General features: G+C 35.5%; 1 protein-coding gene across 2 annotated transcripts in view; it reads left to right on the top strand.

Annotated features, from left to right (window-relative positions):
* Window positions 1–27,050, top strand: part of FSTL5 (follistatin like 5) — a 270,104-nt gene that overhangs the window by 62,314 nt on the left and 180,740 nt on the right. For both annotated transcript variants that reach the window (XM_058803344.1, XM_058803345.1), the window contains exon 4: window positions 23,057–23,305. In XM_058803344.1, coding sequence (XP_058659327.1) covers window positions 23,057–23,305 — 249 coding nt within the window. The remainder of the gene's footprint in view (window positions 1–23,056; window positions 23,306–27,050) is intronic.

Below are 27,050 nucleotides of genomic sequence, written 5' to 3' on the forward strand. Positions count from 1 at the left end.
ACAGTTCAAATTCTGATGTGAATTTCTCTGTTAACAATCAAACAACAAGCCTGTGTCTGTCTCTCTCTTTCAGAGTTTAGTTTTGTGTGTGAAGTGCATTTATATATACCAAAAAACTCCAAAAACAGTACAACTGTCAAGTGCCTTAGAGGACACAGGCAAGGGAGGAAAGGCTCAGAAAATTAAAGGCATTCTTGTAGATGCAGTAATGATATTGACACAAAGCAGTGCCAAGACAATAACAAGGAACTTGTATTCTGAATATTTGCATTCCATCTCAGGTGTTGTGAATATGGCTACTTTTCTAGCAATTTATCATTATATTCTTGACTTCAGGGAGACAGCTATAAGAAATGAAAAACAATTGTTTTCAGAACATGTTACATATTTTGGTTTAGTGAATGCAGAGCATATGAGCACAAAGAGGTGTATGCTCCTGTTGGCTTAAATCTGACCTCATACCTTAGACAACCTAGTTTCTGAAGTATGTCTATAACATTTGTATAATATCTATTGATATTCAAAGTTTTAGTGGGAAAAATTGAAGATATGAGAGCAGTGATTTTCTTTCCAAATCTGATTTTATACAATTTCTTATAGCTAAAATTGGAGTGGATGTTTTGCAAATAATAACAACTTTCATTTCAATGGTTAATGTGTGTTTATATGGTAATAATTCCCTTTTTTTTTCTGGGAGCTTGTCACGTTATCCACTAAAATAGGAAATGAACTTTCTATGCCACATTTTCTAGTTAATAGGAATTTTATGCTTTATCTACTATGCTACAAGTAATTTTCCTTTCATTCTCCATCTATCTACACTGTCCATAGAATACAAAATTTTTGAGAGGCATATGCCTTGAGTGTTGGTGCTGGTTTTCTTTTTAAAAGAATGTTGCCCTTCTGCTTTTTTTCCCTTAGTTAAACATATGTACTTTTCATGATACAGTTTACTCACATTTTCAATGTGAGTAAACTGTATCATGAAAAGTACATATGCTTAAAACTATGTGAGGAAAAACCAAAACAGAAGCAAAAAACCCCCCATTTTCACATTATCTCCTTACTACAGAATAATAATTCAGGTTTTTTTAAAAGTCCCTAAAACTTGAGAGCTGGAGCTTCCTTAATACATGCTGGGATTTCTTTAGGTGAATTTTCAACAGTTGTAGTTGGGGAATTTTAAATAAGAAATTGCAACCTAAGTAAGAAAACATTCTCATTTCCGAAATCCACTGAACCTTTGTGCAGCAGTAGTCACTCCAAGGTGCCATGCAGCAAAAATTTATCCTCATTATTAGGAGCAAAGGAGCTTCTACTCCTCCCTAACATGGCTACTGTGGTGTTGATGGTGATTTACTTGAAGTGTTCTGTGCATTCGTGCATCCCACAACTACAGGCAGCAGTCTGAAAAGTCTGTCTGCTACCAGATTTTCTAGGCTCTGAGAAAAACCAACAAAATTAAGAATGAAAGGAGAGAAAACAGAGCAACTGGCATTTTTTAACATCACTGAAACAGTATTTTAGCTGTGGTGCCTCTGTGTTCTGCGATTTACCCTGATAACTCGGGATTTGTTTCCGTGTCTTTATGTAAGTAGTGTGTTAATTCCACCGTGATTATAGAGCAGAGATCGACCCCTAAGCCTGGCCATGACAGGACCACAGGGAAAAAGGAACACTTCTAGCCCTGAGGAGAAATTGCAAAGATTGGAAGTGTTTTCTATTGGGGTGCTGAAGGATCTGAAGATGGGATGAAAGAGATTTCAGGACAGCATGTGACTTTTAGTACAGCTTTCAGCAAATCCAAACTATCTGCAATTTCAGGCTTCAAAATTTTGATGTCAGTGTTTAGAACATGAACTCTTCATTTTCTTCCACTGTCATGTTAATGTATATAAAATGAACAATGACATAGAAGTCATCTGTGATTCAAGCCAAATTTACAGACAAAAATCTATTTTAAGAGGATTGTGTATTTAAGAGGATTGTGTTTTTGTAACTCTGACCTTCTCAGACTTGCAGTGAGGAAGTATATAAATATCTGTAAAATTTAAGAATTTATTTTTAATACAGAATTTGGGACTATTTAAAAGATGTTGTAGGTGATTAATATTGAGAAAAATGACAAGAAAATTTATACACTAGTGAATACAACTAACAATCAAATAGGCAAACAAATCTAGTGACAACATTAACTTGAACTCATCTTGCATTTATAAGATGCTGACTGCCTTTGATGACTGCAGTGAAACTGTTTAATAGCATCAGGAATATGTTTACTTACAAGGTGTTTTATAGACCTAGCACAGGGAATTTAACTGCTGGATGCATTTTAGGTAACATTAAAATTATTTTGAGTTGCTCTCACTTTAATAAATCTCCTGATGGTCATTCTACTTCATTGTTGTTGTTGTAGGGTGAGTTGTTTATTACCCTATCAGCTCTGACCAAAGGTAAATAAAATACTTCCTAGTCCGTACATTGTTAACTATTTATTAGCTGCCATTTTATTCCTTATATTTTTCTTTTTCTTCTTTTATAGTGTGGGTTATTTAGGAAAGGAAGTTTATAGAGTCATCTGAGTCATCTTTTCCTTTTTTTTCTCCTGTCAGTCCACGCATAATAACTTTTTAAGCATATTGATCAGGTTGAGTCAACTAGGCAAAAGAAACTGTAGTTTTAGGAATACATTCTACCATGATTATCCTAGTTAACAACTTTGCAAAATTAACTACTTAATTAGAATCTCACAGAGAGAAGAGATGTTTTTAAGACATGCTGCACATAAGTATTGTCAGGCTAACCTCTGTATACATGCTGGCGTGTCAGTTGGTTTGTCTATTTGGTCTATTCTCCATCTACTGTGACTATTATCTGGTAGCATGTTATAGGAGACATGGGTTTACTGTAAAATACGAGAAAATTTTGGGGCAAGGAAAAGAAAAATGCGTAGGCAATGCTGAGAGACAGAAGACAATGAGATTACAAGTTTCATTAGTCTGATGGCTCAAAGAGCAATCTACATTCTTTATTTTTAGTTCTTACTAGATATAGCCAAATGATTGTAATTTCCTCAATAAGAAAATTATGCAAGTTCAAAAAAGACATGGAAGAAAGCAAGGTGGATCATAAAAATTTTTTCTGCAGAGAGGACTGAGTGTCTTCCACAGAAAACATCTCAGATGTGGTGTAGGGTACTCAGGATTTAAACAGAGAAGTGTCTGAGACATTGAATCTTAACCCTTATGCATGTAGATATTTGTACCTTATCACTCATTTTGTTCATATATCTCAGGACTGAATCTTGTGGCCTTTGAACACCTGATTAAAATTAGTCATTAACCAAAAGGGTTATATGCCTGTCTTTCCACTTTGACTTCTTCCTCTTCCTTGAAGAAATGGGTGAGCAGTATGGATAGTTGATGCACAAAGCGGTGTGGATTGCTTTGTTTCCCTGCAGTGCCCAGAAAAGTGCCTACTGTTTAGAGAAATAGGTTTGCATTAATGTGGCTTAATTCTGCCTTTTTGACTGATTTATATTAAATGGAGCTGGGCTATATTAAATAAACTTTTTAGAAAGTCATGTAAGTTTGCATGCAGTGCCTTTCTAATAACACCATATTGTTTATGAAGCATCACTATTATTCTGTGGTGTTAATATGTTGTTTATAGGAGTACTACTGTGTAGAAGCAGCTCCAGTCTCATAGTAGGCTGTGGGGAACAAAAATATTACAATTCCCTCTTAGATTTACTAGAATTTTTTTTGGGTGGTTGAGGACATTTTCCACTTTTTAAAAACTTTATCTCAGAAGAAATAGCAGGAGGCATTCAGAAGATATAGTTATTTAAAGCTGGAGTAGTAGAAATGGAAAAAAATGAAAAGAAAGAAGTTCTAGGCTCTGTACTTTAGGATTAACAAGACAAAATTCTGTTCTAAGGTGTTGCAAATGATAGTAGAGAAGAGAGATGTGCATGAGTATTAGTGCAGAATGAGTAGCATTCATCATTTTCCTTTTCTGAAATTCACCAGAAAGAATACTCATTTCACTCCATGAGGATGGAAGAGATGAGGTCTCTGAAAAGATTAGAAGACTTCTGTACTCTGTTATGTGCAGATTTTTATTTTATATAAAAATTTCACATTTTTATATAGTTAAATCTTAACTCTAGGTGCATGAAGAAGCTTTATACTACTGAGTACCATCACTGTGAATAGTATTGATGGAAAGCAAGCTGTGAAGGGATTTTTTTACTCTGCAGTAGGGCCCTGCACTATATCAGAGACATATGATGAAGGCTTTCCCAATAAGGGGAAAATCGAAAGTATACTCAAGCTTGGAAAAATTTTTGACTAAAGTTGATGGTCCTTTACTGTTTCAGAAGTGAATCAAAATTTTATAGTGACAGTGAATTGAGACTTCTCAGAATTGCAACTTGTTCAGAGCCAAGGGGCTTTTTACCCTCAGTAAATTTTATTGCCTTCAAGTATTTTACATGTGCCCTGTTTTAGTATCCTGTGTCCTCAGTCTATTACAGTCTCAACCTCTTTACCTGGTCAATTTTTTCAAGTGAATATCTTCCCATGGAGAGTTTTTTCCAACAAATTTATATTTTCTAATAAAAATCTATGTTACATTATCTGATTCTGGCTAGAACAGTGTTTCCAGTCAGCTTCATTCCATATGATCGTTATTCTCTCAAGAGCCTTAGCATCAAAATGCTTACTACTGCATTTTAAACTCATCTGTCACCCTGAACTGTACAGAATAGTAAAGACAGCAACTGAGCTGATGTTTGCTGTATTTTGTGATTTCATGAAATGCAGGAAAATTTGCAGTGTGACTTTAAAATCTGAAGGTAAAGTTCTCTGTAGCAGAAAACTGTATTTTCCTTAACTGATCACCAGAATTGTTTATTCCTTAATAATTAAGTTAATTTCTTTGATTTTATAGAGTACTTGTCAAAATCAAAAAACAATACAACAATTTATGTAATGCTCTTTATCAGAATGCCTATGAAAAGGAAGAGTTAATTTTTGGACAGAGTTTTGTTATTCCTTCATGTTGCTGAGTGCAATATATGTCTTCATTACCAGTTCAGTTTTGATTTTGTGGAATCACTTGTCATATGTTATGTAGACCTGATGCATAAGATGCCTAGCAAACAAAGCATGAGGACTAATGTAATACAGCAAAATATTTTTTTACGTGAGAGGTTGACTTTCCCTAATGAAATATTTAGCTTTACTATTAAAGATTTGCTTGAGCCTTTTAAAATAATGTATTTTATTCTTCCTCGCCTCTTTAGTTACTTCTCTTTTTAGATCAGTTTCTTATCAGTTTCTTATACTCTTTTTTCATTTTGAGAAGTTGTGATTTTTATTAACTATTACTCTAAAGTACTCTAATTCTTATTCATAGAATTGTTCACGGGATTATCATACCATGTATGGGGAACATGATAAAACATTAACAATAACCAAATTGTTAATAACCAAACTCTGTCCAATACCTTGAAGACTAAGACAACTTACAACTATTTTACTTTGTTTTTAACCTTTAGGTGTCGCAGACATTTTTTCACAGACATCCTTTCTTTCAGATTTCTGCATTTTCTGGGAAGCAAGGGCCTCAGAAAGAGACTGTAAACAATTGTTATCAGCTGCTGTGGAATGCAATAGGATGCACCTATTTTGACCTGTGATTGGTTCATGTTCCCATGTTTATAATTAAGGGCCAATCACAGGAACAAGCTGGGGACAGAGTCCCTGGACACAACTTTGTTATAGATTCTTTCTTTCTATTCTTAGCTTAGGAAGCCTCTGCAACTTCTCTCTTTATTTAGTATAGTCATAATGTATTATATATCATATATCAATAAATCCAACCTTCTGGTCAAGAAACAAGATTCTCATCTCTCTCTCACCTCCAGCGACCCACTCAGGACGCTGTAATACTTTAGGTATTATTTATATTTAATCTTTAGGTACCTTTGGCATGTTGCTCACTTGAAGACAGCATAAAAAATCTATTATGCAGAGATAGGATTTACCTGATGAATATACCAACTAATAAAATTTGGCGAAACGTGGTATTTCCTCCCTTCTGGCTTAAAGAAGAATCTATGAGTATTTGTCAAGTACTGTCAAAAAAGGTTGACTTAATAATGAGAAGAAGACTCTAATAGACACAAGAGTAATTTATATATTACTGGGGGATTGGTGGTTTTTTTTAATGCTAAAATATCCCTAAATTATTTTTCTTCTTTTGTTACATTGCAAAGATACAACAGCATTTGACTTTCAAATAAAAAGTGTTGGAATTCTGGGCTTAATAATCAAACATGTGAAAAGATTTTAGATCTTCTCTGTAGTGACAGAAGCACTAGATTTTTTTGAAGTGCCTTTGATATGCTCACAAGTCCATTTTTATCATTTTAGTCCAATATTTTGATTTCAGCATGATGATTTAATGACAATGAACTTTTGTTCAAAATTTGAATGCTATTTCAGAAAAGAAAGTGGTTTGGATTTGCAGTAGGAGTATATGCAGTGGTGGATGCCGCTTCCTTTTGCACAGTCCTTGTGTCTCACGCAAGAGATTTTTCAGGGAGAATTTTGGCAACTGACTCACTTTTCTTCTTGAATTGGAATAGATGAGCAATGAAAACTTCCCCCAAATTTGTGCCCATTTCATAGAAACAAAGATCTCCATGAAAAAATCTGCTCACTGCTTCTTGAAGAGATCTTTGTGTTCTATATGTTTAAAATTGCCTTTATTCTCAGGAACTATTTAATGATCAGTGGTTTGTGCTTTGTCCATGTTAAATGCTGATGTTAATGTGGTCTGGGTGTTGTTTTGCCGTTTTCCTTTTAATCCCTCAGAATTATTCTACTTAAAAAGGAAACTGAATCTGATTGCAACCTAAGCGTGTAAATATACAGTTTTAAATTGGAGTTTTGTACAGAGAAATTTTATTAAGCTTGAATGCTTCCTCTTCTCTATGAACAAATTATTTGACTCCTCTCCAGATCATCACCTCATTCTGAACCTAGTCTTCATTTGAAGAAATCCATAAGCATCCTGCTTTGTTAGACGCCACTTTTTAGTTTTTGGAGTTGTTTCTCATCTCCATATAATTCTTACAGATATGATGTTTACGAGCTATTCATTTCTCACGTAGCAGGAATACAAAACGTATTTGAAAATTCATCCATTGTTTGTAAGAGTGTGAGTCACATATGTTGGCCTAGATGGACTCAAATAGAAGCATGACTTTCTGTCACAACTGCCAGAGTCAAATAATAATGGATTTCATTATTGTTCTACCAGAGATGTAAAAATAAATAAATACAGGATAATAAAGCTACCTGCCAAAGCTTTTCACATTAAGCAGCCTTTGATTGACTGAGCACAAAGGTTTAGGTGTTTGTAAATTGTGAATCTCAGAAAGAGAGAATTTTCTTTTCTCTGTCATTGGAACAAATGAAAGGATTGTAGAAAGGAAAGAGAGTTTCTGGAGGGAAGAAAAAGGAAATGTTAGGCCAGAACACCTTATTTCCCCCAAAAGATCCACTATCTATTTTTTCAACTGTAGGAATGGGTGACAGTCACAGCAATAAAGCAGATTTTCTTGAGGAATGAGAGGAAAATAATTTATTTTTACCTTGCTACATTTTCATTTTATTTTTCAGAAAGTATAGCAGTATTAGGAAAAGCAGTCAGAGAGTTCCAGAATAACATCTTACTTTTTCCATTACGGAGAAGAATGCAAATGTCCTGTGCTCTTTATGCTTCCCTGTTTAAGGACAAGCTATGTGTATTATATTAAAACATTCTTGAAAAATAGCTGTCAATAACAGCTCCTTTCACCTCATGTACTTTCCTTTGTTTTCTCTTCTTCAGAATTACACACATTGTCATATATTTTCTACTCAGAACACAGTTCATGTCAGTATTTCATAAATTTAGTTGTGTAATAGCTTGGAGTTCAGAGTTTCTAAAATAGTTTAATATGTATACTAACATAGGGATATAGAGTTATATGCCTGATGATGGATGTTACCGAACCTATTCATAAAAAACATTTTTTCAGTTTAGCCTCAGATTTTGTTGATGTTTATCCTTGAAAGTCTGTGTCAGCACCAGCATTAAACTAAATCTAGTTTTTAATGCTGTTTGAGTACATTTTATGAGACATTATAGAAGATGAATTATGCATTATTTTATGCACACTTGCAATGGTGTCTTTTGGAGTTTAGATTTCATTCTATTTCATTTCATAGTTTTATTTAACACTTGAATTGTCATGGCCTTGGGGTGTTCTACTGTTTTTGACTTCAGCTTGGGTTCTGTAGACCTTCTATTTTCCTCCCATTTCTTCACAGGCCTGTAACAGCTTTTCTGCTTTGTTTTTACATCTGTTCTTCAGGGAAGCTACTTTTTCAACAAGATTGTTTCACAATAGTTCAACAATTGTATCAGAAAAATAAGCAGTGAGTTTGTTTAGATGACTATTTTCTAATACTGCTCTTATTCTAGGGGGAATGTAGAAATTACAGACTTTTTGCACATTCCAGTCCTATTCACTAGTGTTTCTTTTAAGGACTACCATGCTTGAGGGAATTCATCTTGCTTACAAAATTTCACAATCTCAAGAAACAATTGCCAAATCCCTTATGAATACCTTTTTTTTTTCCTTTTCTTAGTGTAGGAATTCATGCTATTCAAGGCCCAGAATTTACACCTGACTGAATGAATGCCAAATTGGATTTTCATGGAATATATTAGGGAAGCTATGTAAAATAAGGTTGTAGTGGAGGAGCTGTAATGAAAACACCCATCCTTGCTTTACTTTACACTGGTAAATTTATTTATTTATGTATTTAGGTATGGAAGAGGAAAATCCCTGTTGTTCAATACAAGGCCTCTGGGTTTTATTTTGTTTTGAAAACTGCTTACCTTATTTAGCTTTCTCATTTTCTTAGAAAAATCAGAAGTTGAACTGTTTTCTGCATGATCGCTGAAAGCTTAAATCAAGTCCACACAGAACCCTTGAATAACACAAACCAAAGTGGAGAGTTCAATTGAAGTCTAGAACAGATGAATGTTTTAAATAACAGCAGGTTAAAATATGAATGATTGATATTTTAGTCTTCAGTTGTTTCCCCTTTCTTATGTTTAAGTTATTGGCAAAGAAATGTGATGTCTTATGCATAGAAGGATATTGGAAAACATTTACCATTGCAAAACATCTCTAATATCTTGGTATTGAAAACAAGTCATGGTGAACATGCAGATTATTACCACATTTGAAATCATAACACAGACATGTCTTTTTTACAAATGCTTTGGCTGAATCAAGTAAACAAATGAAAGCTGAAGATTTACTTTTTTTTTTTTTTTTAGCTGTGTTTTGTGTATGTCCTTAGATGCAAGCTTAGGAGCCAAAATCACATGCTTAAGATTTTTCATTAATTTTTTCCCTGTGTTTGTGTCTTCCATCAAATATAAGTTCATGACTGGAGAACTGGCTTCCCATGGCTTGGACAGGTATATTCCTCACTGGGTAATAAACTGGCTGGATGGCCAGGCCTTGAGAGTGATGGTACAGGGAGTTACATCCATTTGGTGGGTTGGTCACTGGTGAGATTCCCCAGAGCTCAGTATCTGGCTCAGACCTGTTCAGTATCTTTACTGGGGATCTGGATGAGAGCATTGAGTGCACCCTCAGCTAGCTTGCAGATGACACCAAGGTGGGTGGGAATGTTGATGTGCTGGAGGGCAGGAAGGCTCTACAGAGGCCAAGACTCAAAAAGGCCAAGTGCTGGGGTCCTGTGCTTGTGTCCCAACAGCCCCATGCAGTGCTACGGGCTTGTGGCAGAATGGCTGTAAAAAGGCCCAGCAGAAAAGGACCTGGGGGTGCTGGTTGACCACCAGCTGAATATGAGCTAGTGTGTGCCCAGGTGGCCAAAGAATGCCAATGACATCTTGGCTGGTATCAAGAATAGTGTGGCCAGCAGGACCAGGCCATGATCATCCCCCAGGCTCAGAACTGGTGAGGGCACTCCTCAAATCCTGTGTCTAGTTTTGAGCCCCTCACTACAAGGAAGACTTTGAGGTTCTGCAGTGTGTCCAGAAAAGGGCAATGGAGCACAAGTCTGATGAGAATAGGCTGAGGGAGTTGGCGTTGTTTAGCCTGGAGAAAAGGAGGCTCAGAAGGGACCTTATCACTCTCTACAACTGCCTGAAAGAATGTTCTAAGTGGGGATTGGTTTCTTGCAAGTAGAAAGCAATAGGAAAAGAGGGAAAGGCTTCAAGTTGCATTAATGTGTATGCGCGTTATACTGGATATTAGAAAAAATTAATTCACTGAAAGAGCAGTCATTGGAACAAGCTGTCCAACAAACTGTTAGAGTCACCATACCTGAAAATGTTCAAAAAACGTAGATGTGGCACTGGAGGATGTGGTTTATTGTTGAAGATGGCACTGTGGGGTTAAGAGTTGTCCTTAGTGATCCTAAAAGTCTTTTCTAACCTCAATGATTCAGTGGTTCTATGGAAAATTGATTTTTAAAGGCATTACACTGTCTGTATTTTCTAGGTGATTGGTGATTATCTCTCTAGAAGTCTAAATTGGACTGAAGCTTCTTCCTCCCTCTCACATAATGGAATAAAGAAAATAAACTGAAGTTAGCCAGAATTATCTTACATATGAGTTCAGATCTGAGATAGGAGTAGAGCCATTGCTGTTGACCATTAGATTCTAAAACTGAAAATAAGGAAAAAAAAGTAATACTTTATTCATCTGCTGTTCCTTATGGTGTGTATTGTCTTTTAAGGTGTCTCTTGGATATTCTTATGAGATTACACATTATTGTAAAATAAAAGGCACTAAATAATCTCTGAGAAATTTTTAAGAAAGCGTAATTTTAATTTTTTATTGTGCTTTTTAGTAAAGCACAATATTATTAGATAATAATGTTAGAAAAAAATACTCTATTTACTAAACGCTTCTTGTCAGTAGTTTTGTTACACATTTATTCAGTATGGCGGCATGACTTCTCAATTTTATGGTACTCGAGTTAAGCAAATGCCAAAATAAAACGGCAAATAGTCCACTTAGAGGGGGATACAAAGGAACTGAAACAAACGAAGTAAAACCCAGACCTTGAAAGTCTGAAGAATTCAGTCATTAGCACTTGGAATGCTTTCTGTGTAAGCTGCAGGAATTTCACGGTACTGAGGCAACTTCAGATGGTGCACTTAACACTTTGCTAAATCATTTGCACATTTTTATCTGTTTCAGCCTTGGAAATCTTCAGTTTCTCTTTTGTCATAGCACACAGGTATCAAGTTACAGGAAAGCGTGCCTGGTTCTGAAAAAACAGTTTGACTTGACTGCAATGCAGAATCCACGGAACTTTTTTTTTTTCCTTGCAGAGTTAATTTGTGGTGCTCTTGTGGTGTCCCTGTGAGCAGAATATTACTGTCAAGACTTCTGTCTATTCAAAAAAGTTCTTCAAGAAGGGAAACGAGGGAAGGGAGGTCATATAATTCTTGTGGGGATGAGAATAGGAAGATAGAAATTGAGTACCCGCGCATTGTCAAGCGTACATGCCCAGACAAAATCACTCCAATAAAGTTGTGTTTGAAAAAAATAGGCCGTATACACTGATGAATATGGTTTAAACTGCCTATTAAATTCAGGAGGAAAGTGAAAGATAACTATAAAGGAAATATGTAACATATTTTCAAGGTACTGGGCTTTTCAACTTCCTTTTCATAAAAGGTTCAGGAGCTCCAGAAAGCTTTACAAATACATTATCCATAATTTTTCTGTTTTCTAGTAATTGTAGTGCTAACAGAATTATTTGAAATTCATTTACAAATACATGTGCAGCAATGCTGTTAAAATGTCTTTTAGCTTTAGTTGAACATTCAAAAAGTAATCAGGTTAAATTCTGTATGAACTAAAGAATAGGTTTAAAGACTCAACAAGAAGTTTGTCTTAGGCAGTATGACTGGAAGCACACTAATGCTTAAATTCTTCAGAAATAGGTATGGCAGTTAATGGATTAAACTGCTTTAAAAGTCATTCTTGTTCCTACTTGTACATTTTTTTTTCCCCTAGACTGTAAAGCTATGCTACTTCATGTGCATACAAAATGCACATGACTTAAAATGAATTATAGTTCTGCCATGACTTAAAATTAATTATATGAATGTTACCTTACAATGTAGTGTTGAAAAGAAAATCATACAGTTATATTCAGTCATGATTGTGCATAAGGATAAATTTATAGTGTCAACAGGTAAGTGTTTATGGCAAACAAAGCCAGTTATCTGGGTCATTCCAGCAACTTTGAACTAATGAGTCATTTCACACAGATCTCATTTAGGTTTGTTTGCTGTAAAAACAGTGTTTAAAAATAGAGGAAAATCTATCGTGGATTATCATTCCAGTTATTCAGCTAAACTGTTTATGGGTAAAACAATTGTAAAACTTTAGTTACAAAGGCATTGCCACTTTCAAAGGATTTATGATTAAATATTTATTTCTGCTTCAATTAATAATTTAGGGTTGCCAAGTATAAACAGGCTTTGGTGACCTGAAATGACTTTCAATGTAGCTAAATAAATAAAATATAGTAGCTCAAAATAGTTATTCCCATGGCAGAGTTTATTTCTCTTATTATAAAGAGTAAATTTATATCTGTGTATCTCATTTCGTAGATTTCTTGAAATTACTTAAGAAAGTATGACGTGCGGCAATCTCTTTAGCTTTATTAATGGTTGTGAAAGTTAGTCTTGCTTTTAGAAACTCTATATGCAACAAGTATTATAACAGGATTTTTGTTGTCATTCATTTGAAATATTTCTGCGCTTCAGTAGCTAAACCACTGAAACAGCAGACAGGGCTTGGTAGCTGTGGTGGCCAGAGGTTTCAGTTTAACACTCTGCCTTTTTCTGGTGGGAGGAAATGTGACAGATGAACCAGGAAGCTATGCATCACTAGAAATGTTCTTGTAGACAGCACCCCATTGAATTGGAGTTTAAAATTATCTCTTTTGTTTTCATACAATTAGTTCTGTAGCTTGTATTTCTTAAATGCGTAATAAGGATTATCTATTACTGTAGCCCTAGATTGGTTCTTATGTAGAATGCTGGTGGTTTTTATCAAATTCTAGTATTATCTGTGAAAAAGTTGTGTTTTTTTCTGTGTTTAGATGTGCAATTTGTCACTAGACAGAAGTTATATCAACTAATACAAAAAACATGACTGTTGAAATATCTGACTAGAATTTTTCTTTCTGTTGAAAGCTAAATGCTTTCTCATTCGTAAAGATATATATGGTTTTCTCATAAGATTGATTCTCCATGGAGTAGGCGAGAGAACTGTTTGTATTTTGACTTTAGTTTGCTTTTGCATATTTATTAGAAGAGAATAATCGATTTGATAGCAAACTATTTCCATAAAGACTGCTGGATATAAAATTGTAACTGTATTACTCAGGTTTAGCAGGAAAACTATACTTTTTTCTCTTTTACTTCCTAGGAATTATATATCACAGAAAATATCTTTAGTCTAAGCACAGAAAAACTTTTCAGTAGTCACATTGCTTGATTGAATCACCTCACTCAGGCATTCTGTTCTGTGAAAGTAATCACTTATATATTTGAGTGGGCATCTCTTTTTCAGGTGTTTTTTAATAGACATACATAGATGTGGAAATAATTTTAAATGGATTGTTTGGGTAGACTATTCTCATATGTCAGGACAAAGATTTTTGGTACTTTTTAATATATTTTTTTTTTATTTTCATAGAGCAGTATTCCCTTCTTAAAGAGGTCTGGAAAAGCATTTTGCATTTTTGTGTTAATGCCACTTAGATTTCAGTGTGATTTTTTCATATTCGTAGGTATTTTGGGTTAATTCTAACATCTTCAGAAAAACCCCACAACTTCCCTGAATATATGGAGCAAATAGGATCAGTCCTGCTCTGAAAAAAAAAAAAAAAGATAAGAGGTGTATACACAATGCATGGGACTCTGCATCAAATTAAGCTTACTTAAAATGGCAAAATTAAGTCAGGAAAGTTTAAGCATAATTAAGATTATTTTCTTCTAGCAAATCCAGAGGAAAATGTTATTTATAGAAATATTATTTTTAAAACTCTCTCTTATCTCTAAAATATTTAGCTTTTGTATGTTGCTTTTTGGGGAGTTTTTGGGGTTTTTTTGGTGTTATCGGTGTTTTGTTTTGTTCTTGTTTCTTTTCAGAATTCCACACGTGTCATTGCTGTCCAGGTTTGTTAGCTAAATGTCTCTGAGAGCTATACTCATATATACAAGCGTGTAGTGTTTTGCTGTTCTTTCTGAAGGGCCTGTAAAGATGGTATCTTACCTTAATAATCTTTAATTTTCATGTGTTTGTGTTTCACACATGTAAAGGAGATGGAAATTGTTAGTATCTTACTGCTTTTGTAGAAGAAATTGAATGAGAAATTCCATATAACAGAAATATCGTGATATTCTTCTAAATATACTTTTTTCCATAATGTGCCACTGATTAACAGTTTGGATTACAGCACACACACCCACATGCCCTTTGTGGGGTTATTAATGCCTGGAAAATCTCTCGAAGCTCCCACAGTGTTCCTGTACTGGGTCTTTCTGTCATGAAAGCAGCCCACATAATGCTCTCATCGGTGACCACAACGGTGCCGAGTTTGACACTGAACATTCTTGAATAACATAAAGGCCTTTTCTATTTCCACTGTGCCCCTCTGGAAGCAGGAAGCTGGGAGAAGACATGGCTGGTGGAGCTGGCCCAGGCTGGCCAAAGGGGCATCCCACTCCATGAAACATTCTGCTCAGTGATGGCAGCTGGGCAAAAGGAGGAGGACGGACTGGAGGGGGGAATACTGGTGGTTAAGACATGGCCCTGTTACTTCTGCTGCTTTTCAGAGGATGGCTGGGCATCTGCCTACCAGTGGAAATTAATGAAAGAATTCCTTACTGAATTCCCTCTGTATTCCTGTGACAGTGAGCAAGCAATCGGGTGGGCAGTACGTGGTATACAGGGCCAACCCACCACAGTTCCTTTGTAACAACTGCGAAAAAAAGGACAGTGTAAAATTTATTAGGAGCAAGTATTTCACATCAGTAAAACTGAAAATACTTGACATTTCTTCTTTAGCTTTCCTTGAACAGAAATGCTGCTGCGCTTTAACCATATGGTTTAAATGCTGCTCAATGTGTGTGCTGCTTTTTCTAGTACAGGTCCCTGGGGAAGGTGGCAGAAAGACATCACAGATTTATCTGTAAGAAGGGCTTTGAAGTTAAAAACTTCAGCAAAACAGTGTTGTTTCAATGTCTAACACAGAAATTGAATAATACCTGTAATATGGTATGCTAGTTTTTACCATGGGTAATTGAATTACCTATTTCATGGCAGCTAATTGATCAGGGATGAGTTAAATTTTCTCTTTATAATGTTGTTTCATACAGAAACATATTTAATCCCAGGGAAAGCCATATGTAGCTATCAAGGAAACAATAGTTTTTTACCATACTATTAGCTCAAAATGTGGTCTTCATGTCGAAGCTGGCCAAAAAGGAGCAGTTAATATTATTGTGTGATATGGCAGTTAAACCTTCTTGAAACCTAATCCTAACAGCCTACTTCTTGCAACCTTCTTCTTGAAACCTAATCCTAACAGCCTCCCTAATTTTAACTAAGTAAAAGGAAAATTCTAGTCAATAATTTACTCAAAACTTTTGATTGTTTTCATCATTGTTGCTGAAACTAATCAGTTTGGCTTGTGAATAACAAAAAAAAAATAAGTTGTTTTGTCTGACTGAGAACTAAGCTAGCCCTTTGTGATATTCATAAAGCCTTATTTCAAATAAGCTTAAAATGTGTGAAAGGTTGTTCAGACTATGACCTTTGCAAAACTGCTGTCACTATGATGCACATTTCCTGCTCTTGCTGACATAGGGTGATGTGTTTGGCAGAATAGAGGATTGCCTGCTGTGCTGCAATTGAAAAGCAATCAGCCATTTGAATAAGGGTCCATGTATCTGTGATGAGGCAAACATGTAATTTGTTTCTGCTTTGTGTTAAACTCTTTTTGCCACTGGTTTGATGTTAAATGAATTATAAGCATTTTTCAAAATAAAGATAATATGTGAAAAAGACAACCACAGCTAATGCTAATTGGAGCTAAGGATTTTATTGAAAGTAATGAATTACTGGCTTGAAATTGCTCAAAGACACTAGTCTATATTTACACTTAGAGCCAGCAGTGCTCTTAATCCAAATCTATTCAGCTGTTGGTGTCAGACCTGTGTGCATTTTCCATTCCCCTCGTGTAAGGCGAGTAGCATGTCTGGAGCCCACAGACCATTTTATAAATTGAATGGTCACTGCTCAAATGTGAGCAGGGTGATTAATGAAGGAGATTTTTACAAGGTTCAAGGTGCCCAAGAATCACCTCCTAGCAGTGAGGGAGAATTGGGCAACTCCTTGGTTCCCATGAGCATGAGGGCTGTGCTTGCCAGGAGAGTGATGTCACCTGGGGGAGCTGGCAGGTGAGGTGGCACACAGGACCTTGCTGTGTGGGCACAGGGCAGAGCCCTGCTCAGCACAACTGGGATGCTCACCCTGAATTTGGTGTGGGCAGAGATTTGAACAGGCACCTCACAGGAGGAAAGGCTCCCTAGTGGAGTTGTCACAGGCATTTTCTCTGATATCAAACAGGTGTTTCACAGCCCTGTTAGTGAGCAAGAAAGTTTACAGATGCAGGGACACGTGGAAATGCTTTGTAATTGCAGGAGGCAAGGGTCAGGCAGCTGCTGAGCCCCCTGATGTGGGCACCTGGAGTGGAGCAAGATTATAAAGGGGTTGCTACGAGGATGAGAGAGGAGCAGGTGAAGGATCTGGAAAGGGGGAAAAGTTTCTACCTAAAAAGCAAAAGAGGTTTTTGTGTAGTTGTGGTGGTATTGTCACTTCTCCTCATTGTCTTATGTGGCATATTTGTTCTTGGTCTTCAATTTTAATCAAGTAAAGGAGGTATGATTTGATTTTTCTCTATTCTGAGGAAACTAAATCTGTGAATTTTGCTGAAGACGGCTTCTAAGTGCTGGCAAGAAAAACAAATTCATATGATCAAAGATGCTAACTTGACTGTTTCTGGCTGAGAGATGCACTTTCATGGGAGGTTTCAATATTTCAGGTTAATAGCTAGGCAATTCAGCATTTACAGATCTCCCTGATATTACTTGGCATTATTTTGTTCTCCTTTTTCTTACTGTAGTTTTGCAAATTATTTCCTTTAAAAGCATGGCACATTCTTCTAATTTGTTCCAACTTACCTTTATAGGGCAATAAGAAAGTAATTTTATTTGAATATAGAGTCCGTATTCTCCTAAGTGTATTTAGGCTTGACTTTTAAGGTTGAAAAAATCCTGTACAGTCATAATGCCTGTGTCAATTTCTGTAAGTTGTTCCTCAGTGATAAATACTGAGTCCACCAGAAGATTTCAGTCATGTTCTATGGAGGTATAAATCTTCACAATACTTCCAGTGCCCCTATTGGGAAGGAAAGAGGAAATGTAGGTGTATGTCTGAGGGCAGAGGGGGAAGGCAGGGAAGAAGGAAGGAAAGGAGAGTACAAGACCCAGCCAAAAACTTACTTTACACACAGGCAGAATAGACTTTAATGTAAAGCATTGGACCTTACTTGCCTGGTGCTGAAAGAAAACCATGCCAGAGGAAGATAATGGTGAGCCATGTGTATGATTTTCTTTCACTGCTGCAGGCGGGAGCAGGGCTGTGAGCTGCAAGGGACTGTTTGTAAAGGCCATGGGCTGCAGCTCCTCATCCTGCTCCTGCAGGGCTCTCGGGCTTTTGTTTGTGCTTTTTTCCCCACCCTCCCATCTTTGAGCCACTAGTTCTTTCAGTTTGTTAAGATATGCACTGTTGCGTGGTGGAAATTCATTACTGTAATTGTTATATTGGCAAATTTTTGAACATTTTTTTATTTACTCTCAAATAATCCACTCTTTTCTTCAAATTTTGTCCACTGCCCAAAATATTCCTATCCAAAATAAAAAAAATCTAAATTTCTGAAGAATTTAATATACCAAGACTTAGGGATAATGAGTAGTGCAGATTTAGTGTCATGTTGAGTCAATGTAATTACAAGCTGTTCTGGCTAGTGAAATAAAAGAATTGTTAAAGAACTGTTGCTAAAATGCTACAGTTCAAAAACAGAAAAAATCTGGAGCTTAATATTTATGAGCAGATTCTCACAGGTCATACTGGGGTCTTGCTCAGTGTTAATGCCCTATGAGTCTTAATGGTAGGTGGTGATAAATCTTGTTTGCTACTAAAACCTGAGACTACACTGAGCACTTACTAAAATAAGGATTACAGTCTTGCTTGGGCCTTTGCTTAATACACTATCTATGAAAGATACAGCTGTAGAGGTGGAATTGTAATTTACAGAATGGTTTTAAGTAGAAGAGGGGATAATGACACCACAGGTCTTTTGACCCGAGAAATTACCATTAGTTATTTGCACACAAAATATCACTGCATTGTCTTGAAAAGTACTACCACTTTGTTTTTCATGACACGTGGGTGATGCAGCCAGTTAGGAAAGAAGTCATGAATGTAAATTATGTTGTTAGGGAAGTAAGAAAACAGTCTGAGTTTGTGAGAGAATGCTCAGCACACAGAAAGCCTGTGTGTGTGTTCCAGCCCTGGGCCAGCTGTAGAACATGGTGATTCATACTCTCGTGAATTTCCAAAGTTTCACTGTGCAATGTTTCTCTAAACTGATTAGATAAAAGGATAAAGTATCTGTGTGTATTTCTGTGAGTCTTTAACATGCTAAAACATCAGCTTAATTCCCAGATGTAAATGAATCAAATTGTGACCTACAACTTGCTCAGCTATGGATGCTGTTGAAGTATCCTTTAAATAGGCAGCCTGTATGAGGAATCCCAGCTGAAAACTTGAAACTCTTTGGGTTTTTTTGGTTTGGGTTTTTTGGCTTTTTTTTTAAGTTAAAGCTATTTTACTTTACTGTCTAAAAATGAAAACTTCTGCCCTTCTATTTGGTATCTGTTTAGAGTTTTAAATTTCAAGAGGATCTGAAAAATCTATGTGACTGCTTTGACTGTTTTGCGTGCAATACATTTTTAGTGAGAGTTGTTAAAGTGAAATTTTTTTTTTAACTTTAGGGTGTTATAATTTCAATGTTTCTTATTTTCAGATGGAACAAAGTACATTTTGTTTCCTCTCAAAATGTGTTAATATAATACTTTTTTAGTTGAAAATTCAGAGTACATAGCTCATATGTGTACATGGTTCCCTGTTTTTGTGTTATGGCATTTGACAAATGTAGACTTGCCTGTCATCACATAAGCAATAACAATTGCTGGAAAAATATTTGCGTTTATGGCTAGATTATTTTTCATCCCAAATTATTGGCTTTCCATCTCTTAATATTGAATGTGCTGCTTACCTTCCAGCTAAATTACTGAATTATATCTAAATATGGTATCCTAAGTTCTTCTCAGACTGATTTACTTTCTAAAATGTGTGCTTAGGTAGAACAAGAGCCTTCTGAAAAACAGTGTTTGTGATTATGATGGTGTCCTGCAGGGGTGATGTACCCTAAGCAATTTTATCCCAGGAGATTTAGCTATACTGGCATTCAAGAAACCCAACCAAACAACCAAACAAATCCCCTAAAAAACCCCAAGAAACTGAAAAAAACCTCATCTGTTATCAAGGTATCAAAAGTATACCTTCAATAATAATATATCCAGGAATGAATAGTAATAGTGTCAATTTCCTGATGGCGACTGACATAGTCAGCCATTCATGGATGGGCTGCATGCCACAGCCCATATTTGTTTAAAATGTGATTTCTTTTTTGTTAATGGCAAGATTCCTGTAGCTTAGTAGCAGTTCCATTCCAATATCAAAATTATGGAAGTAGCATTTTGGAAACAAAAAATAAAATTAAGGATTTGCCAAATATAGTGATTTTGATTTTTGCAATTTGGCCTTGAGCAGTGAAAAGCAGCAGAAATTGGTTTTACTGAAGCTGGGTTTTGGTTGTTCGTTTTTTTTTTTAAACTTATATCTAGACCCATTTCTTGGTATTTCTCAGTACCTCTTTAGATTGATTTGTTTATGTTTTCATAAGTGGGTGCATATTTAATTCAAATTTATGGTTATGTGAGCATTTTGTCACCTGTTTTGGAATTTCATGGTTTTAATTTATTTCTTTGCTGTGAGTCATCTGGTAATCTAGTAACTACAATTTGGTGGAGTGCTTCAGAGTACACTTCTAAGTGTTTTTTCTTAAGTATCTACTGTAAACACCACATAGCTGCTCCTTCTCAGTTCAGAATAGTGCCTATTAAACATGCCAAAACTTATGGCTGTAACATAATGCTGACTGAAGGCTTTAGATTGTATCTGGAGAAAGAATCCTGCTTCTCTTGAGATCAGTGGGAATTTTACCACAGACTTCAGTTGAAGGAGTTGCATATGCAGTGATGTATGCAAATTTATGTATTGTTTTGGAGTAGTTAATGGTGTAAAATGAAGACATATATAAAACATCTTTTACATTTTTTTACAAAACATAAATACAGTTTTTCATTAAGGCATAAAAATTGTTTGTTTATTGCTGTACATAATTGGTATATGTTGGCAAATACCAATATTATAAATATCAATATATGTAATGTAAATTATTCTCCCTTATCTGAAAGAAGGTGTTTTGCATTCAGGCATCAGATTCAATTACAGTGCTAAGATGAAGTCCCAAGAGAAGTATTAAATGAATTCTATTTTCATATCATACAGCACAGTATATTTTTGAGTCACCACACACCTCTCAATAATTCAGAGCAGTTGTCAGATGTGTTTTGAGATCTTTATCTTCAGTTCAGAAAGCATAAATAATAATGGTTTATGTACTTTGTCCTCAAACTGGAACAATATCATCACTTCAAAGAAGTTCTTGCATTCTGTAATGTGAATACATGACCTGTGCTGCAAAGCACTCTTGGGTATTCCAAAGCTTTACCTGAGCTTAGCTTTTGTATAAGAAAATAGGGAAATTTGCTTTACATTAATTTCTGCCAGTCTATGACTGTTGCTCATGTATAGTGGTGATACGTTGGCACAAGGAGGAATGCTTTCAAAAACTTATGGGAACAATTTAATGTTGAATTGGATTTTCCTGTTTCAAGTAATTTTGGTGAATGAGCAGGTTAACCCACCATCAGTTGGGCCTTTACAAGTGTATAAAAATCACTGTGGCTTAGTTATATCTGCCATACAACACCTGAGATGAATATGTAGTCCTCTCAATTTGTGCTGAAATTGTCACCAAGTAACATAGTGAAAGCATGTCATTAGAGCCAAATTTCATGGTTGTGTGCTTTCTGTAGTACGTTTGTCTAGAACATTTGTGCTGTATGAGAAAGCAAGAAATCAAAGCATGGTTGTCTAATAGACCCATAGGCTTCAGAAGAAAAAGTGGTGAGATTTTATATCTGCCACTGAAGTTAAGAACATAAATTCTCAGTGGCTTGAAGAAATGTGCTTCAAGCTATTGTATTGACATATTAACATTTTGCTATGGAAATTGAATCCATAATGATCAAATTGCTACCAAATTATGCATTGTAATTTGCTTCTTCATGCTATTTTTATATGGGTTAGCCAACGATGGATTCAGCTAGGATGTGAGGATAAGGAAAGTATTGCAAGGCATTAGAATAACAGGTGTTTGTTCTGGACATTAGGAGTACAAAGCGAGAGAATAAAATTAGGTAACTGTGAAGGACAGTGTCTGTTCCTACATTTGGAGGCATTTTAGTATTTTTATACATACTTTATGACACAATTATGTTGTCAGAAAGCCTATTTATTAATAATTGCTATTTTGTTTCTGTTTTCATATTCCCATTGTTTTCACATCATACACTTTCTCTTGCCAAGAAGCCATAGTTAGTTCTATGGCAGTCAAAATGGAAACTGGGCATATAATTGGGAAATATTACTGTGCACTGAACTTCCCCTTTCACCAAGAGATCTACTACTGACAACAGTGCTTATCTTACATGGTGGCAGCAGCACATTTAGCATAGAAAGCAGATGGCTTTGGTAGTCTAATGTAGACAATGCATTTCCTTTTTTTATGAGCAGAAGGAACTGAAAGTTGTGGCCAGCAGAAACTCCTCTATTTCTACTGCAGCAGTCTTAAAGCTCTGTTTGCCCTCCAAATCACATTTGTCATAATTGAAATACCACTTAGAGGTTCAGGTGACTCCTTCTAGCCACCATTCAGTTGATATATCAGTCCTGCTCTTCCACGTTCTGTTTCCTGAAATGTCATTGTAATGCCACCACAGAGGTTTGGTCATTTTTTGTTTTTAAATCCTCCATATTGATTCAGAGTCCTGATTCTGCTTTAGTTGTTCTCATGGACCAGTCTCAATGTGTAAAAGTCCATTTTATCTGCCTGTCAGAGTTTGTGGAGTTTCTGGAAGATGCTATTAATCACGTGGTTTAGATTCAGGTAGTCCTGCAAAGGAGCACAGAGTCAGATTCAATCCTTATGGGTCTCTTTCAATTTGAGACCAATCCTATGGTCTAAATTCTAGCGAATACATTGTTCTATTGCATGCAAAAATGTAGCAATCTTAAGGGGACAAACTTCAATATACATTGAAAAATTAATGATTTACTATGAATTTTTTAATGAAGAGTAACTTTTGTTACTAGATCTTGCTCTAAATTGCAGTTAGCCTATGACAATGATTAGAAGTATAAAAAATCATAAAGACACTAAATATTTTAACATCAGGCCAACCTATATTTAATATTAGTCAGGGATGTAACAAAAGACTTAGTCTCAACTCATTTACTCAAATCAATCCTTTTTGTACCTTGCTTGCAATTAAGGAAAATGTAGTTATTAAATAAAAACCTTCTTTTTTTTTTTTTTTTTTAAAGGGTATTTTGGTCAGGATGGCCATTTTGGATCATGTGAAAACAAGTACTGTGGTCTGGGCAGGCACTGCGTTGTGAATGGGAAGACTGGCCAAGCCGAGTGTCTGTGCATGGAGCACTGCAAGCCACATTTCAAACCTGTGTGTGGGTCTGATGGAGAATTCTATGAAAACCACTGTGAAGTGCACAGAGCTGCCTGTCTGAAAAAGCAAAAGATCACCATTGTACACAATGAAGATTGTTTCTTTAAAGGTAAGCATGGCTGAACAATATCTGGAATATTGCTATCGGGTGTGTGTTTTCAAGCTGTTCAATTAAATCTCTATAGCGTCTGCACCGAGTGTAGAGTGAATAAATGACTTGAAATATTAATACAGTAAGTATTGCACTCCAGAGATACCTTATGGATTTTTTTTCCCTTTTGTTTATACTCCATGCTCTAGGCATTTAACCTGAATAAACCAGTTATCTCTTAGAAACTAATCTATGGCAGCTTGCTTTACAAATGCGGTTGCTGACCTCATTCATCTAAATGTACTTATATCCCAGAGCCTGAAGCATGATAATCTTTGTTGCAGGAAAAACAGAATTTAGGGTTTCAGAGGAGTTTTGGAAGATTGCAGGACCTGTGCTCATATTTGATGTTGAAGTTGATAGATCAGCGGCTTGTTCGTGGCTAAATGGGTCTTTCTTGCTTTGAATTTGGATAATGAAAAGTTTACTTCTGTACTCATCAAAGTATGCAAGATTAGTTACTTTTTAATCTTTTGAGTGCTGAGATGCCAGCTTGAATTCTGAGAGCTACACCTTATGCTAAGCGTTTTATGCTGACAATGTCAACAATTGCAACATGCTCTGTTTTTGTGTAATTTGAGCACACCTTGCAGGTTTCTGGAACTCTGTCAGTGCAGGGTTTGAATATTTGTGAGTACTTTGACAGATTTTGAGTGTGTTTTCACTGGTTAAAAAAAGGTGAATGGCTTTGCTGGGAGAGCATTTTTTTTTTAATAAGGCCCTTTTTTATTAGTCTCTTTAGTGCTTCCTGAAAACATGATAAACTCTGCAAGTTCATAAAAAAAATGCTGATGCACAGGTATCCATAGGTTAAACTGGGAGTGTGGAAATCTAACAGGAATCCATATCTAAGTAATAGCAAAAGTTTAACTTTGTTCAGAACTAACTGTGGACTAACTGTTTAAAATTGATATATCATCACAATATATAGGCCTTAAGCACGTAGCACATGTTCTGAGGTAGTGGAAAATAGAAATGGGATTTTAGGAGCATAACATATAGTGCTTGTAGGGAATGGTTTGTGCATTAACAACAAAACATGAATGCATTCATCTTAGCAATCACAATCTCTTTTTAAAAAAAAACAACTTTGATGATGCAGTACTCTGGTAGAAGAAATGACAGTAGAAAACCACAGAATGTTTAAATTTAAGGTGATAATTTCAGTTCTGAAGTATGGTGTATACAACAGAAATAATTTCAAGGCATGTGTGGGAAAAAATTATAGCATTGCTACAAAAGAGATTTATTTATGGAAATGAGACAGTACTTCAGGTAGAAATGTAACCCAAAGGTTGCCTTAAATTTTGTTAGCTCGTCTTTGTTTTAAATTTGCCATGCTTCTTTCACACTTGTTGTTGTGGACAATGGAGTATCTTAATGATGTTCAACTTCAGACATCTAATTTAGGTGCTGGATTACAAAAGTTTAAAAGTAGGTTTTTCCTTTAGTCAATGACAGTCTTTAGCAAAGAACTAGGGTATCCGACTGACCTTGTCTGAGATGCCTTCTGCAAACTGTTATTTGTGAAGATACTCAAGTTCTCTAGTTTGGACTATAACTACATGTCTAAAAATAATGTGAAATATTTCATTTTCCTTCTTTCTCATCTTATGTTGACTTCAGTAGTGTTCAACATGTGAGATGGGAACAGTTATTTTTCTTTTTCTTATTTCATATATATGGACTTTCTTGTATGTTAACTTCACCTGCTTCATAGCTGTAGTGGAGCACCGTGCTGTTAAAGCATTGTTGCCTTTTGTGACTATCTTCCAACATCTCCTGTCTTTTGTAAATATCTTCCAGCACCCACTATATCTATATGGTAATGGAGGCAGAAGATGTCAAACTACTTTTATATGATTTATTCTTTTACAAAACATTTCTAAGCTAACCACTAGTAGATTGCCTTCAATAAAGCTGAAGGTTCTGCCAGTAACAGGTCAAAAATATTAAAAAGCTAATAGGAAAAACCCCTTAGGAGTGCTCCTCCTGGATAGAGAAGGGGAACCCCATCACTACTGATGGTGTCAGAAGAGCACTGCCACAGGTCCTCCTTGTTATTTAGCTAATATCCTCCAGCACAAGGGATCTCATTTCAAGGAGCTGCTTCTGAGACCATAAAAACTGGAAGAAGAACAAAAAATAAATATTCTGAGTTCTTTGTTTAGGCTTTCACAAAATCCATTAGAAGAGGCTAGTCTGAACTGGGGCGGGGTGTTGGGGGAGGAATGCCTGCAAGATGCTGTTAGATGATAGGATAGTCACTGTCAACAATGTCTACATAAACACAGCAGTTATTTTTAATTTCTGGTTCATTGCTAATTGATTTTCAGATTAAACTACTGTGTACTTAGCTGTTTTTTTTTTCAATTTTTTTTGTGTATTTTATCTCTAACAAGGCTGTGCTTTGGGGTATTTGTGCTTCAGATCCTCTTACTGGATTTTCTGTTCTACCCTCTTCAGGGGGAAATATTTGTTGATGCAGAAATTTTAAGTTTTAGATTGGGTAGGGAGCTCAAGATGAGAGGAGCTGAGAAAGACACCTTATTTAAATGAGTAAGCTTACTAGAAAACACTGTATTCTGTGTCTGGAGAAAAAAAAAATTAAAAGCTCACGTTCTATATACCCAATTACCATTATAATAGTAGCTAGGTAGCTATAGTTATTTGAATAATACATTTTGTAACCACATGATTTATAGTTGATCTCAAACATCATGAGTTCTACTTAATGGTTTGAAAATTGCCCTTTTAAACACTTACATGCTAAGTGGAATTTAAAGATTGCCTTGCTAAATGAAAGAGATCTTTGGCTTATATGTTGAAACTCCATTTAAATCACTGAGAAATGTGTCTTAGCTAAGCTGTGCATAGAACACAGACAAAAAGCATGAAGGCCTTCAGAGAGAGCAATTTCTGAAACATTTGGTAAATACATTTTGTGGTAGTGAAAGCTGTGTCAAAGCTGTACTCTGCTGACATGCTATTTTTTTAACTAAAACTTCAAATTCTGATGCATTATGTGCTTTATATTGTACCTTATTTATTTCCAGATTCATTGGACTACTTCCTTTTTTCTTTTTTTTTTTCCATTTCACTTGCTATCTTTATTTCTTCACATCAAATTAAATCACACCTTTTCCTGAAATATGTGTGGAACACATGCAAAACTGTAATTGAAGTTGAAAGTTTTTCCTTGATGATTGAGACTGTTTTGTAAATGTTAGATTTTTCACACGGATCAAGATAATGCCCATACTAAATTAGAAATTACTTTTCCTCCACTCCTGTAATTATTCCCTCAGTTACTTATTGGCATGTCATGATGCATCAGACACTGAATGATTTTTCCTGCTGGCTTGGTTAGATTTTTGCATGCCAACTGTGACCCTGAGAATTAGTCAATAAACTGTCTCAATTTCTTCTCATATAGATGCAAAATGAATTCCACAGAGAAGCTAATTACTTATAATCTCCTTTTCTATGAATTTAAATTAGAAGTATTTTGTATACCTGTAGAGTCCTCTATTTTCCTCAGATAAAGTCCAGTGGCCTGTAACTGGATGTTAGGGAATGAAAATTCTGCAATCATTTTCAGATGAGCTCTCAAGCCTGAATGATCTAAAAAATGTAAAATATTTATGATTATTCTAATTAGAGATTAAAAACTTTCTATTCAATTCATCACATATTTTCTATA

The sequence above is a fragment of the Ammospiza caudacuta genome, chromosome 4 (genome assembly GCF_027887145.1).
Source record: "Ammospiza caudacuta isolate bAmmCau1 chromosome 4, bAmmCau1.pri, whole genome shotgun sequence".
NCBI lineage: Eukaryota > Metazoa > Chordata > Aves > Passeriformes > Passerellidae > Ammospiza > Ammospiza caudacuta.